General features: G+C 42.3%; 1 protein-coding gene across 4 annotated transcripts in view; it reads left to right on the forward strand.

Annotated features, from left to right (window-relative positions):
- The first annotated feature begins 2,715 nt into the window (after nt 1–2,715).
- Nucleotides 2,716–13,718, forward strand: part of SYNJ1 (synaptojanin 1) — a 93,097-nt gene continuing 82,094 nt past the window's right edge. For 2 of the 4 annotated variants that reach the window (XM_055567682.1, XM_055567683.1), the window contains exons 1-2: nt 2,716–2,810; nt 3,884–4,029. In XM_055567682.1, the coding sequence (XP_055423657.1) occupies nt 2,722–2,810; nt 3,884–4,029 (235 nt within the window). In that variant the 5' untranslated portion in view covers nt 2,716–2,721. The other 2 variants (XM_055567684.1, XM_055567685.1) reach the window with 2 other exon arrangements.

Genomic DNA, 13,718 nt, shown 5'->3' on the forward strand with positions numbered 1-13,718 from the left:
AGAACCGTGTTCCCTTCTGAGACTCCAGGGAAGAATCTTCCCTGGCTTCTGGTGGCCGCTGACATCCCTTGGCTAGTGGCCACATTGCTGCAGTCGCTACCTCTGTCTTCATACTGTCTCTGTGTGTGTAAGTGTGTGCATGTATGTGTATAAAGTCTCCCTCTGCTCTCTTATAAGGACATTTGTGATTGCATTTAGGGAATACCCAGATAATCCAAAGTAACTTCAAAATCCTTAACACAAACATATCTACAGAGACTTGTTTTCCTCATAAATTAATATTCACATGTTCTGGGGGATGTGGATATCTTTAGGAGGTAGTATTTTTCATTCAACCACAGGCCTCGCTGTTCATTTTCAAGGGTCAAGATTTTGTCAGCCCATCTCCCTAGGCCCTTAGGACTTCACTGAGAAGTTTGTGTATGCCATTTAACCTGTATTTTAAAGTCAGCCCATTCCAAACTTCAAATTTGGTGACAATTTGGCCAGCTACTTTCAAGTGTTGTAATATAGAAGTACAAATAAAAGACAAGATAAACAAGGAGTGACAGTTTTTAAAAGTCACTGATAAAATGGCACTTATGTTTTTAAAGAATCTGCCTGCAATGTAGGCAGACCTGGGTTCCATCCCTGGGTTGGGAAGATCTGGAGAATGGCTACCCACTCCAGTATTCTTGCCTGGAGAATTCTATGGACAGACCGTGGAGTTGCAGAGTCAGACACGACTGAGCGACTAACACAAGTATGTTTTTAAACCCTGAGCATGTGCTTATTTCATGACTACAATGATCTGTTTTGAAAGGATTTGGTAAAGCTGTGGCCTTCTGACAACTCTTGAAAAAGAGTCCAGTCTAATTTAAAGAAAAAAGCAGCAATTCAGACCCAGAACCAAGAAATGTTGACCTAAATTTCCTTAGTTGAAATCCAAAGGAACCAGGAATAGGCAGATCATTGAAAAGAACCTAGCACTGATATGGAGTGGGCAAGTTTGGTTGGTGGTCCCAACCCTACTTCAAAGTGAGTAATTTTTTTGTTTGTTCTTTTAATTTTTTAAAAAAATTTTATCATCACACTGAGTAATTTTTAACAAGTTAACTTTTCTGGGTCTCAGCTGTCATAAAGAAAAAGAACAACTTGCCAGCATCATACTCAACTACATCAACACATTTCCTGAAGGCATAACCTTCCATAAGTTTTTCTGGTGCCCCTATCTATCTGCTATTCCTTTGGGGCTATACAAGTAATATACCTGCTGCTGCTGCTGCTGCTGCTAAGTCGCTTCAGTTGTGTCCGACTCTGTGCGACCCCATAGACGGCAGCCCACCAGGCTCCCCCGTCCCTGGGATTCTCCAGGCAAGAAAACTGGAGTGGGTTGCCATTTCCTTCTCCAATGCATGAAAGTGAAAAGTGAAAGGGAAGTCGCTCAGTCGTGTCCGACGCTTCGCGACCCCATGGACTGCAGCCTCCCAGGCTCCTCCGTCCATGTGATTTTCCAAGCAAGAGTACTGGAGTGGGGTGCCATTGCCTTCTCCAGTTAGAAAGCACTACAAAGAGCAAAAACAGTTTTTCTAAGGAGATGGTACTAAACGAGAGAAATCCCCTCCGGTCCTCAAACTAAACCCAAGTGTCTTTGCATATTTCCTTCCATAAAAGAAGTGGTTTCTTTGCTTATGAATTATAGCTACTTTGGTATCCTGAAACCTGGATGGTTTCAGCTTCTTTAAAATGGATGAAAAAACGTTAAGTCACATGACAGGGCCTGGAGGGGAAAACGATCTTGTGCAATACACTAAATTTAAATTCTGCTTTTGTTGTTAATAAAAGCAAGAAGGGGAAGAGGCAAAGAAAGAGGAAAGCAAGAGGAAATGATTTCCTGAGGTGCGGAGTTCTTTTGAGTTTATTTCAATTCCTTTTGACCCTGTGGGTTTTGACTTCATTCCCAAGTTTAGGTCTATTAAGTGGAAATGGACTGAGAAGTCCATAGGGCAAACTGATATTATCCAGGAAGCATGCTTTGTTGAAAAATGAGGATAGGGTGAAATGATAAGATGCCCTGAGCTGTGAAATTACACGGTTGGCGAGAGCTATTCGCCATCGGGTGACGACCCAGAGCTACCTCAGTACGGCCGTGTGGAAGTCTAGAGATCCTGGCTTGTGATTTCAGACAGCAGACAACTCTTTTACGGTGCTCCTGAAGGCTCCAGAACACACAAGAAAACTGCAGCGAACAGAACTGTTCCAAAGCGGGCAACCAGCTCTTCTCCTGCTACCTACCCAGACGCCGTGAGACACCATGGACAGCTCTTCAGGCGCTGCCCGCTCTGCCGGCGTGCTGCCGTCCCCAGGCCTAACCCCGAGCCCGTTAGGCCGGTGCGGGTGGCGGGGGGTGGTCCTGACACCCTTCTGGGGCAAGCCCCCGAAGTTTTTCCTCAGAGTCCCTCCCCGGCACCCTAGGGGAGGGTCGGTAAGCTCTGAGGAGACCACGCGAGTGCGGGCGGGGGAGGCCGCATCCTCCTCTCCCGGCATCCTCAGCGGTGGGACCTGCAGCCGCCGCCTGGGGAAACACGCCGCCCGAAGCGAAGGTCGCTGCGCGCGGAGGCGGCGGGCAGCTCACGGCTCAGCGACCCGCGGGGGCAGTCAGGGAGTGGGGCGGGACCTCCCACGACGCCCCGCCCCTTCCCCGCTAAGAGGGCGGGCCTTCCGCCCCTCGGCCGCGGCGCAATGCGGAAGAGATGGACGCGCCGGAGCGGAAGTGACGGTTGCGGAGGCGGCGGCCGCGGGAGGAGGAGGAGGAGGAGCCGGAGGAAGAGGTGAGACAGCCGGCCTGTGGCGGGGCGGGGAGCGGCCGCGGCCAGACCCACCGGCTGCGGGGCTCGCGGGCCGGCGCTTCCGGGAGCAGTCTCTGCCTCCGCAGCCCGGGCGGCAGCGGTGAGCGGCCACCGCCGGCAGCCCGGGTACGGGAGGGCAGGCACGGTGGGTGGGGGACCGCCGGGTTTATGCGGGGCGCCGCGCCGGGCGGAGGGATGACTGAGGTGACAGCGGCTGTCAGCGCGCCTGCCCGCGGGAAAGGCAGCGAGTCCGTCTGGGCGCCGGGTCGTCTCTTCTGGCGTATAATGGAGGGATGGGGCTGCTCAGGCGCTTGCGTCCCCGCCTGAGAAGGAGCCGCTTTCCGGGCTGTCGACAGCCCGGGACCCCCTGAGGAGCCCCGGTCCAGTCCCGAGTCGTGACTCTTCTCCCCACCGCGGGTGGCCATTGATATTTACCGGCCCCCGGACCCGTCAGCCGGCGGTGCCCCGGGCTTGGGCTTGTGCGGCTTCTCTTCACCGCCGCTCCCCGCCCCGGGAGCTCCTGTGGTGTCGGATAATCCTTTCCCTTCTTTCACTCCTAAGGAGCTTTGAATCAGCCTTGTTCACCTTCCTTCCCACCTTCGTCTCCTCCCCCGCGCCCCCCAGCCCAGGGAATCGGTTCGAAGTTTCCGAATCGTTTTCCCTTTCAAACGGCAGTGACAAATCCCGAAGCAGAAAGCTGATAAACCACTCCCGAGCGAAAAGAGACTCTTTTTTTTCTTTTTTTTTTTTCCTTTTTGGTAAACAGAAAGGGGAAACTCATCTTAACCAAACCGTTCTTGGAACTTGGAGTGATAGGAGAACCCTGTCTTGCCTTGCTGTGAGACCGCTTTCCCTCTTGCTTTTCGGTAAAAAATTAAGTGACGACCTATCTTTTGGAATAAACCATTCTGTCCCCGAGCTCTCTCCGCACCCCCTCCGCTTCCCCCTCCCCCCCTCCCCCCATCAAAACCTGGCAGGGGAGGACTTCGGGATGGCTTGCTGTCCTTGCTGCAGAAGGAAACATTAGCTTCATTTGCTTTGCTTGGTTTTCACAGGGCTGCCTCCGAAGAAAGGAGAATGGCGTTCAGCAAAGGATTTCGGATCTATCACAAATTGGATCCCCCACCTTTCAGCCTTATAGTGGAAACCAGGCATAAGGAAGAATGTCTCATGTTCGAGTCTGGGGCTGTAGCGGTGCTCTGTAAGTCTTCTGTCTCAACCCAGCTGATCAGGATCTGTTTGCTTGCAATAATTCAGATTCAACCTTTTTTTTTTTCTTCTTTTTTTCAAAAGAAGATTCTGATAACCCCCTCATTGTATTTCACCTCACAGGTCATGCTTTTATTTCCTTTTAACCAGACCTTATTGTTTTTCAAAGTTTTCTTTGCCTGCTGCAGGTTTTTGATGAGGGTGGAGAGAGATGCCAGTTTGGGTACAGATTTTTGCTTTCTTGGGTTTTGCTGCTGCTTCTAAAAGTAAATCCTTCTTTCCAAAAAAATACGGTTGCAATGTATAGCATATGTAAACCTGTAAAACAGCTTGCTTGACATTTTTGCGGAATGAACAGAATTTCTTAAACCTAATATTTGTTTAATATTTTTGCAATATATTATGATGAGGCTCTTATATTTTCATTAAGAAAATTTTAAACAACCTTTAAAATTTCATGTAAGGTGCTTGATTTCATATTGGTTAAGAAATTATTTTGATAGTTTATTTTAAAGAAAAGGACTACTGCAGCACAGGAAAAATAATAGATTAGTAAGGTTTGGGTTATTTTGTGGGCAGATGGATGAGATTAAAAATATAAATATTAATTTGAATATTACATTTCTTAGTATAAGATTTTGACAGGTAACTTCAGTTTGGGATTATTTCAAATGTGATTATTGTTAGAGGCTTTCTTGTGATAACTACTTGTTCTATATTATGTTTTTGCTGTGTAGGATCAATTTGGATATTGGTCATATTTTTAAAAGTTAAAAATAACATTTGAAAGGCATACTTACAACTATAAACCCATGAGCATTAAAGTTTCTCTAGATTTGGTAGGGAAAGGCTGAAGACTGTAATATCTATATACAGAATATTAACATGCAGAATATTATGATCAGTTAAACCTGATCTTAATACTCAAAAATAATAAAATTTTACCCTGATTGTGGACATAGTGACATAATGGAAAATCTTAAGCAAAGAACAATGTATAAGAAATACCTATTTTTTGGTAAATACAGTAACATGGTTTTAGTGAACAGGAAGAGGTTATGTTTTCTAAGAAACAATTAGTAGCGTGTGTTACAATCAGTCAGGACTTAGTTCGTTTACATTGTTATTTATACTTAAATCAACCAAGCTGTCGCTTGCTACAGTGTTAATTTGCAAAGTATGTTTCTTTGTACTACAAATCTCATACTGATGAATTCTATCGAGATCAAAGACTGTCTATGGGGAAAAGGTTTGTCTTAGCATATGAAACACTTTTCAGCTGCTTGTGTTTTGGTGGTTTCCTAATTTGTCTAAATTCTAAATGTTTCTTTAATGGGGATTGTTAGTAATACTAGGAAGTCAAATTTCTGGCTGCAAAGTATTTATTACCTATAGGTCAGGAAGCCTAAGGATAATCTTAATTCCAAACCTCCAGCAGTCCTCTTTTATGCCAAATAATGGTTTAAAAAAACAAAAGTAACTCCCCAGCCATCCGTTTTGGCGTTGCTGGCAGTGTGCTCAGTTGTGAATGACTCTTTGTGACCCCTTGGACTAGAGCCCCCCAGCCCCTTCTGTCCTTGTAATTCTCCAGGCAAAAATACTGGAGTGGGTTGCCATTTCCTACTTCAGGGGATCTTCCCCACCCAGGAATTAAACCTGCATGTCTTGTGTCTCCTGCATTGGCAGGCTTATTCTTTACCACTGCGTCATCCAGGAAGCCCATTTTTGAAGTTAGCGTTCATGTTAAGAAAAAGAATATTAAAAACATTCTTTACTACTTATCAACTCTCTTTATTTTCATTAGCTTTAGACTGTATAAGTAATGGTTTTCAGGAGAAGAAAACTGAATGTTGCCTCTCTCTATAGAGCTCACATAAATGGATATTTAATTTTATGAGTATGTCATTAGCTTTTCTATTGTAAAATTTAATATTTAAAATATTAATATTTAAGAGCTAACAGACCTTTTTATAAATCATTTGACTTGTAAAATTGACATACTAGTCTGAATGCTACCAAGATGTGTACTGAGCTGTAGAATGTTCATTTTTAAAACCTCACTTTTTTTTTGAATTAAAAAAAAAAAAAAATGTACCCAGGGAATTGTGCTGGGAAAATACTGACTTGTTCTGTTTATCTTCATCTTTCTCAGCCTTTTGAATTTCAGTGCATCTTGCATGTTAATCTACCAGAAGAATCTTCTAAAATCATTTTTAATATTTAACCAAAGTGTTACCCCATTTTTCAGTAAGAGTAAGTTCAAACTCCTAAGCCTGTCAATTGAGGCCTTCCATCATTTGGCCCCACCCCATAATTCACTGTTGACCTCCTTTAAGGGAGACTGGTGTTCCCTAGCACCCTCCCAAAGTATTGTTCTTTTTCCACCCCTCATCATCCTTTCTTCCTGGAATGATGGAATGCTTTTTTCTATCTTGCCAGTCAAAGCCAGTCAGTTCCAGCTTCAGGAGTCGTCTTCCTTCCAGAAGAATCTACCCCACCCACCCCCTCCTTCTTATTCTTGTCTCGTCCTTCCCTGAATCTTGTGGACTTTAGTCTTTATCACAAGGTGAATGCTTTTTTTGTGCTGCCTTCATTGCTCTCTGTATGCTTGTATCCAGTGGTGGAAGTGATCCTAGCAGGACTCAGCCTTCTGGTACCCAAAGTTTGTGACTTCTGTTGACTCCAGTTGTCCAGCTCTAAAGTTTAAACAGTTAGACATCTTAGGCCATACATATCGTTAAAGATTAGTCACTTATTTTTCTTGGCATAGGCCAGAAGTGCCATGAGATACCCACCATGAAATGTCGTCTTTCCAATTACTGGCATACGTTAAAAAATAGGGTGCGAGTGAAAATCAGTTCCTGGATCCTCTTAGGGCCTGGGTATCCACTAATCCAGTCCAGTCCTGTCTTAATGTTGATAAAGATGTTAAATCAGTCCTGATACTATGACTTAATCAGTCAGTGAACCAGTGTCTTTCAGCTCTGGATGCACATTATAATTTACAAATAGTGATGCCTGGGCTCCAGCCCCCCAGAGGTTCTGATATAATTAGATTGCGATGACTGTTTCTGAGCATGGTTTATGTAGGCTTTCTTATGGTAGATTATGGCATAACTTTTCTGGCTTGCAGATTTTATCCAAAAATGACTATGTTTCCAGAATTTTAATGCTGTCGTTGTCTACTGTGGGGTCAGTATGGCACCCCAGTCCAGTACTCTTGCCTGGAAAATCCCATGGACAGAGGAGCCTGGTGGGCTACAGTCCATGGAGTTGCAAAGAGTTGGACACAACTGAGCACACACGCGTACATGGCGTCAGTAATGAATTTTCTTAAAACTCTTAGCCTGAACCAAGTGCCGATGTTCCCGTAGCACTCTACGGGAACATCACAGAACGGGAAACTTGAAGTTTCTGTGTCTCAATGCTGCAGTCCTTGAGGGAAAGGCCTAGATCTCATTGTAATGTTTGTATCCCTAGTGTTTAGTTCAGTATCTTATCTGTATTGCAGAATAAATGATTATTAAATAAGTGGCATGGGGGAAGACTTACCTAAACTATTTTATAATATTCTGTGTTGAAAGTGTTGTACCTTTTCGTATAAAATTGATTCTGTATCTTTTAAAGAACTGCTGGTTGACCACATTGCTGATTTAAAACACATATGTTAACATGTTTGGATTTGTTACTGAAAAATTCTGTTGGAAGTTTTAACTATTAGCATGAACTATTAACCACATCATTAAGGTTTTTCTGAAATGCCAGTTAAAATCTGTGATGAATGTTGTTTATAACTTTATAAGTACAATTAACAGTTTGTTTTAAAATTACTTTTCTTTAGGTAGAAAAGAATTTTGTTATTTCTTTCATTGCATGTATTTAACAACCTTCTGAAACAGTCTTAGATAATAGTTAATATGCTTTTTAGTAGCATGGTCATTTTTAGTGTTAGTCATTTTTGAAAATTACCAGTTCAGAAAAATATTCAGTTGAACTGAAAATTTGGTGTCTGTGGAGCAGTGACCCAGGGTATCAGCTGTGACTAGTATACTGTGCTGAAACAGCATAAGCAGCAAGTGTGATGGTCAACAAGTTATAACACTACATATTCCTTCTTGGAACTAATGTAATGTAGTAAGAGATAAAAGAAGACATCTTTCAGTTTTTCTTCTCTTTATACAGTTAGACACATGAAAAGACCATCACGAGGGAAGGACAAGTAGCCAGACAGACAGATGCATAAAATGCACAGGCTATCTCATTGTTTTTCAGCCCATCTCTTGTTTCTGTAAAGGGAAATAATTTGCTTTATAATTGTATCCTAAATAGAAGATGGAGTAAAGAGAAGGTCAGCCCAGAGGAAATGGAGGATGATGCTCAAAATAGAATTTATGAATCACCTGTTTAAAAGATGGGGATGTAAATTGTTGATATAAATTCCTAACTCTTAAAAGGAGAGCTTCTGTTCTTTGGTATCACATGCTGGTGTGGTAGGAAGGATTAATTGCTTTTATCTGCCTAGTGGCAAGATTATTTTCAGGCCTTAACTCTGGACCTAGTTTTACCCCAGGCTGTTAGTCTAAGTTTTTTGTCTACCTCATTTTTTTTTCCTCTCTTTTGTCTTATCCTGGAAATATGAGCCATAAAACTTTAGGACAGTATTTTCCAGATCTCTGTCACAGAACGTGAAGTGAAACTGCATACTGTGAAGGAGTCATAATTGCCATTTACTGAAAGTTACTCTGCTAGTCCAGCATTAAGCCAGAGGTGCCTGAACCCCCTTGTCTCATGGCATCTTGGGGTCTCATTAAGTTTTTAACAGCACCCTTGAGTAACTGTTACGTTCATTAAGTAGTTAGGTCCAAATAATAAACATTTACATCTCAACAACTTTAGTAGCTGTTTGGAAAAAATGATGCCAAGAAATTGAAAATAATTTACTTTGTTCGTAAATAACCACAATTATTTACTTAAAGTTTGGGGTGCCTGCTAAGCACTGAACAGCTTTTCAAACCTTGGCACCAGATTGAACTGAACAGTACCACCCTCATTGCCTGTTCCTCATTGACTTTGGAGTGGAAGTGTTTTGTTTTGTTTTGATTTTTTAGTCAGAGAAACCACTGAAAACCCAGCTGCCCAAAGATATGATGTCATAAAGGAATGTACTGCAATCATATGTTAAAAACTCTAAACCACCCCAGTCTAATAGCAGTTCTTAGCACGTAGTGAGTATTTCCGTGTTTCCTTCCATTTAAAATATCCTTCATCTCTCCTGGGAGTTTGCTGAAGTGTCCTGGACCTTCTCAGCATAGAGTTTAGACTGTAGCACTAGACTTGCTTTATTTCATTAAATTCTGTGGGTTGTACTTTTATCCCCATTTCGAAAAAGTGGAAACTGAGGCTTGGAGAGATTAAATAACTACTCCAATGACATAGTCTTAGCATTTGGTTTTTCACTGTAATTATTATTTTGGCTGCTGTTAGGGTGGTGGTTATTGTTTGGGGGGTTGAGGAATGAATAGCAAAAAGACAAGAATGCCTATAGAATTTTAAAGTTGAGTGAAATGGGCAGCATTTTCTAACGAGGGACGTGTTAAACCTGCTGTGTTTTGCCTACAATTTATTACTATATAAGGGAAAAAACATGGTTTGATTTAGCATTAGGTCATTAAAAAACCAGGTTTCTTTGCCAGGCCAAGTTAAATGTCAGCTTTTAGAATTTTGGATGACAAGTGTGGTAGGTGGTGATGAACAGCAGTATCCATAGTTTTTTCTTTTTTTTTAATTGCCACATGCTACCAGTCACCATGATTGCCCTTTAGATAAGTTACAGTGTTTTATCTTTTTTTAAGAAAAAATTTCAAGCTGAGAGAAGTGACTTTTTTATAGATGACTTTTGCTGCACAGAAAAATGAATTTTAGACTTATTAGATATGACTTTATGTTAGGGTTGCAAAATTTCACTTTTTTTTGTAACTAATTTTTGGAATGTTCATATTTAATAAAAAAGAAAGTAAATAGCAACTTTTAAATATCAGTGCTTAAAAAAAGAAAATTACCTTTACTCCTCCATCCTGGGCAGCAGGGTTGTTCAGTGGCTCAGTCGTGTCTGACTCCTTGCAACCCCATGGACTGCAGCACACCAGGCCTCCCTGTCCTTCACCAACTCCCGGAGTTGCTCAAACTTGTGTCCATCAAGTCAGTGATGCCATCCAACTGTTTTGTCCTCTGTTGTCCCCTTCTCTTCCTGCCTTCAGTCTTTCCCATCGTCAGGGTCTTTTCCACTGAGTCAGTTCTTCTCATCAGGTGGCCAAAGTATTGGAGCTTCAGCTTCAGCATCAGTCCTTTCAATGAACATTCAAGACTGATTTCCTTTACCATCGACTGCTTTGGTCTCCTTGCTGTCCAAGGGACTCTCAAGAGTCTTCTTCTTCTCCAATACCACAGTTCAAAAGCATCAGTTCTTTGGTGCTCAGCTTTCTTTATAGTCCAACTCTCACATCCATACATGACTACTGGAAAAACCATAGCTTTGACTAGATGGACCTTTGTTGGCAAAGTCATGTCTCTGCTTTTTAAAGTGCTGTCTAGGTTTGTCATAGCTTTTCTTCCAAGGAGCAAGCATCTTAATTTCATGGCTGCAGTCACCATCAGCAGTGATTTTGGAGCCCAAGAAAATAAAGTCTGTCACTATTTCCATTGTTTGCCCATCTATTTGCCATGAAGTGATGGGACCAGATGCCATGATCTTAATTTTGTAAATGTTGAGTTTTAAGCCAGCTTTTTCACTATCTTTTTACCTTCATCAAGAAGCCCTTTAGTTCCTCTTTGCTTTCTGCCATAAGGGTGGTATCATCTGCATCTCTGAGATTATTGATATTTCTCCCTGCAATCTGGATTCCAGCTGTACTTCATTCAGTGCGGCATTTCACATGATGTATTCTGCATATAAGTTAAATAAGCAGAGTGACTATATACAACCACGATATACTCCTTTCCCAACTTGGAACCAGTCCGTTGTTCCATATCTGGTTCTAACTGTTACTTCTTGACCTCTATACAGATTTCTCAGGAGGCAGATGAGGTGGTCTGGTTTTCCCATCTCTTTAAGAATTTTCCACAGTTTGTTGTGATCCACACAGGCAAAGACTTTAGCAGTCAATAAAGCAGAAGTAGATATTTTTCTGGAATTCTCTTACCTTTCCTATGGTCCAGTGGATGTTGGCAGTTTGATCTCTGGTTCCTCTGCCTTTTCTAAATCCAACTTGCACATCTGGAAGTTCTTGGTTCACATACTGATGACGCCTAGGTTATCCTGTTATTATAACATAGGGCTCATAGTAGTTCCTAGGCTTCCCAGGTGGCTCAGTGGTAAAGAACCCACCTCCCAGTACTGGAGACGCATGTTTGATTGCTGGGTCAGGAAAATCTCTTGGAGAAGGAAATGGCAGCCCACTCCAGTATTCTTGCATGGGAAATCCCATGGGCTTAGGGGCCTGGAGGGCTATAGTACATGGTTTGCAAAGAGTCAGATACCACTGAGCAACTAAACAACAATAGTAGGTCCTAAGTGCTTTCATTTTTTGCCACTTAAGTTTGCTATAAGAAAATTAAGGGTGAAGGCAAAATTTCTGTCTCACTGAATAGTAAAGCCTAATTATGTGACCTTTTAAAAGAATATTTATTTATTTATTTATTTGACTGCACCAGTTCTTAGTTGTAGCATGTGGAATCTAGTTTCCCGACCAGGAATTGAACCTGGGTCCCCTGCATTGGGAGTTCAGTTTTAGCCGCTGGACTACCAGAGAAATCCTATGTCTCAGATTTTCTAAATTGTCTTTAAAATATAGCTTAATGGTATAACAGGATCTGGATTTGTCCTCCCACTTTATATAATAACAAAACAAACAAAAAATGTGAAACAGTTGTCAGCTGTTGAACCATAGGCAGCACAAGGCACTGATCCCTGAGAGAAGGGAAACAAATGAGGTGAGCCTTGTTTGTGGGTTGCTGCCTTGAGAGTTTCCAGGCTACAATAGCATCAGGAGGAACCCAGACAAAGCCTGGCAGTCTCCCGGAATTGAGACAGAGTAGGGACTTTGGGGAAACTGGGGCATCTAGAGTTCTCAGGACTGAGTACCAGCATAAGGATATCTGCACAGAGCTCCTGAGATGCATGGTGGGTTCCACGTGGTCCTTCAGCTGAGTTCTGTTTGGTACCAGTGTGAGAGGAAGCTACCAAGACTGGGAAAGAAGCACCCAAAAGGAGCCAGCAGAAAAATTCCTGGCGCTCACCTAGGTCTGGGAATAGGTCATGGTCCAAACAGCCAGAATGGAGAAAGCTGTTTGGTTTGAGCACCCCGAGAAGGGTATATATTGGTTCATTAGTGGGCCCAAGTAGCTCTCGACCACATGCTGCTCTGGTCCTGCCCAGCAGGCTTCAAAGCAACACCCAAAGGGATCAAACTGTTTGCAAATAATTTCCAAATAGCTCAACTATCACAGAACACAGTTTAGCACTGTTCACAGGAACACAAAATGTATATACATATATCCAGCATTCAACCCTGTAAATTTCACAATGTTTGGCATTCAATTAAAAATTACCATGCATGCAAAGAAGCAAGAAAATATGCCACATAACAAGTAGAAAAGTCAATCTGTAGAAACAGATGCTCAAATTAATAAGAACATTAAAACGGCTATTATAAATATATTCCGTATGTTCAGGAACACAAGAAAGAATGAGCATGTTAAGGAGAGGTATAAAAAATGTGAAAGACCCAAATCAGACTTCCGGAAATGAAAACAACAATGTCTGAAATGAAAAAAATACACTGATAGGGATTAATAGATTACAATCTGCAGAATAAATGAGTGACAAATTTGAAGATGCAGTAATAGACAACTCAAAATGAAACATGGGAAAAAAGACTTAAATAGATAAACAGAACATCAGAGGGCTGTGGGAAAATCTCAAGTGGCCCGATATATACACATGGGCTTCCCTGATGGCTCAGCTGGTTAAGAACCTGCCTGCCAATGCAGGAGACACAAGAGGTGCAGGTTTGATCCCTGGGTTGGGAACATCCCCTGGGGGAGGGATTGGCAATCCACTCCAGTATTTTTGCCTGGAGAATCACGTGGACAGAGGAGCATGGCAGGCTACAGTCCATGGGGTCGCAAAGAATCGGATATGAATGAAGTGACTGAGCACACACACATGCATATATAGTTGGAATCCTAGAAGGGAGGGTTGGAGCCGGGAAATATTTGAAGAAATGGTGGCTGATAATTTTCCAAAGTTGATGAAAACTATAAATCCACAGATCCTAGAAGCTAAATGAACCATAAGCAGAAGAAACATGAAGAGAAAGAACTACACATTGTCAAATTGCTTAAAACCAGTGACAGAAAAATTCTAAAAATAATCCAAGAAAGAAAAAAGACACATGTGTAGAGGAATGAAGGTACGAATCATGATAGACGTTTCTTTAGAAGCAATTTAACCTGGGACTTTCCTGGTGGTCCAGTGGTTAAGACTCCACACTTCCAGTGCTGGGGATGTGGATTCGATCCCTGGATGAGCGGCTAAGATCCCACATGCAGTGCAGCATGACTCAAAAAAAGAAAAAAGGAACAGTCCAACCCAGAGGAGAAAGAGCTAGGTCTTTAATGAGC

The sequence above is a fragment of the Bubalus kerabau genome, chromosome 2 (assembly GCF_029407905.1).
Source record: "Bubalus kerabau isolate K-KA32 ecotype Philippines breed swamp buffalo chromosome 2, PCC_UOA_SB_1v2, whole genome shotgun sequence".
In the NCBI taxonomy this organism is placed as follows: Eukaryota; Metazoa; Chordata; class Mammalia; order Artiodactyla; family Bovidae; genus Bubalus; species Bubalus kerabau.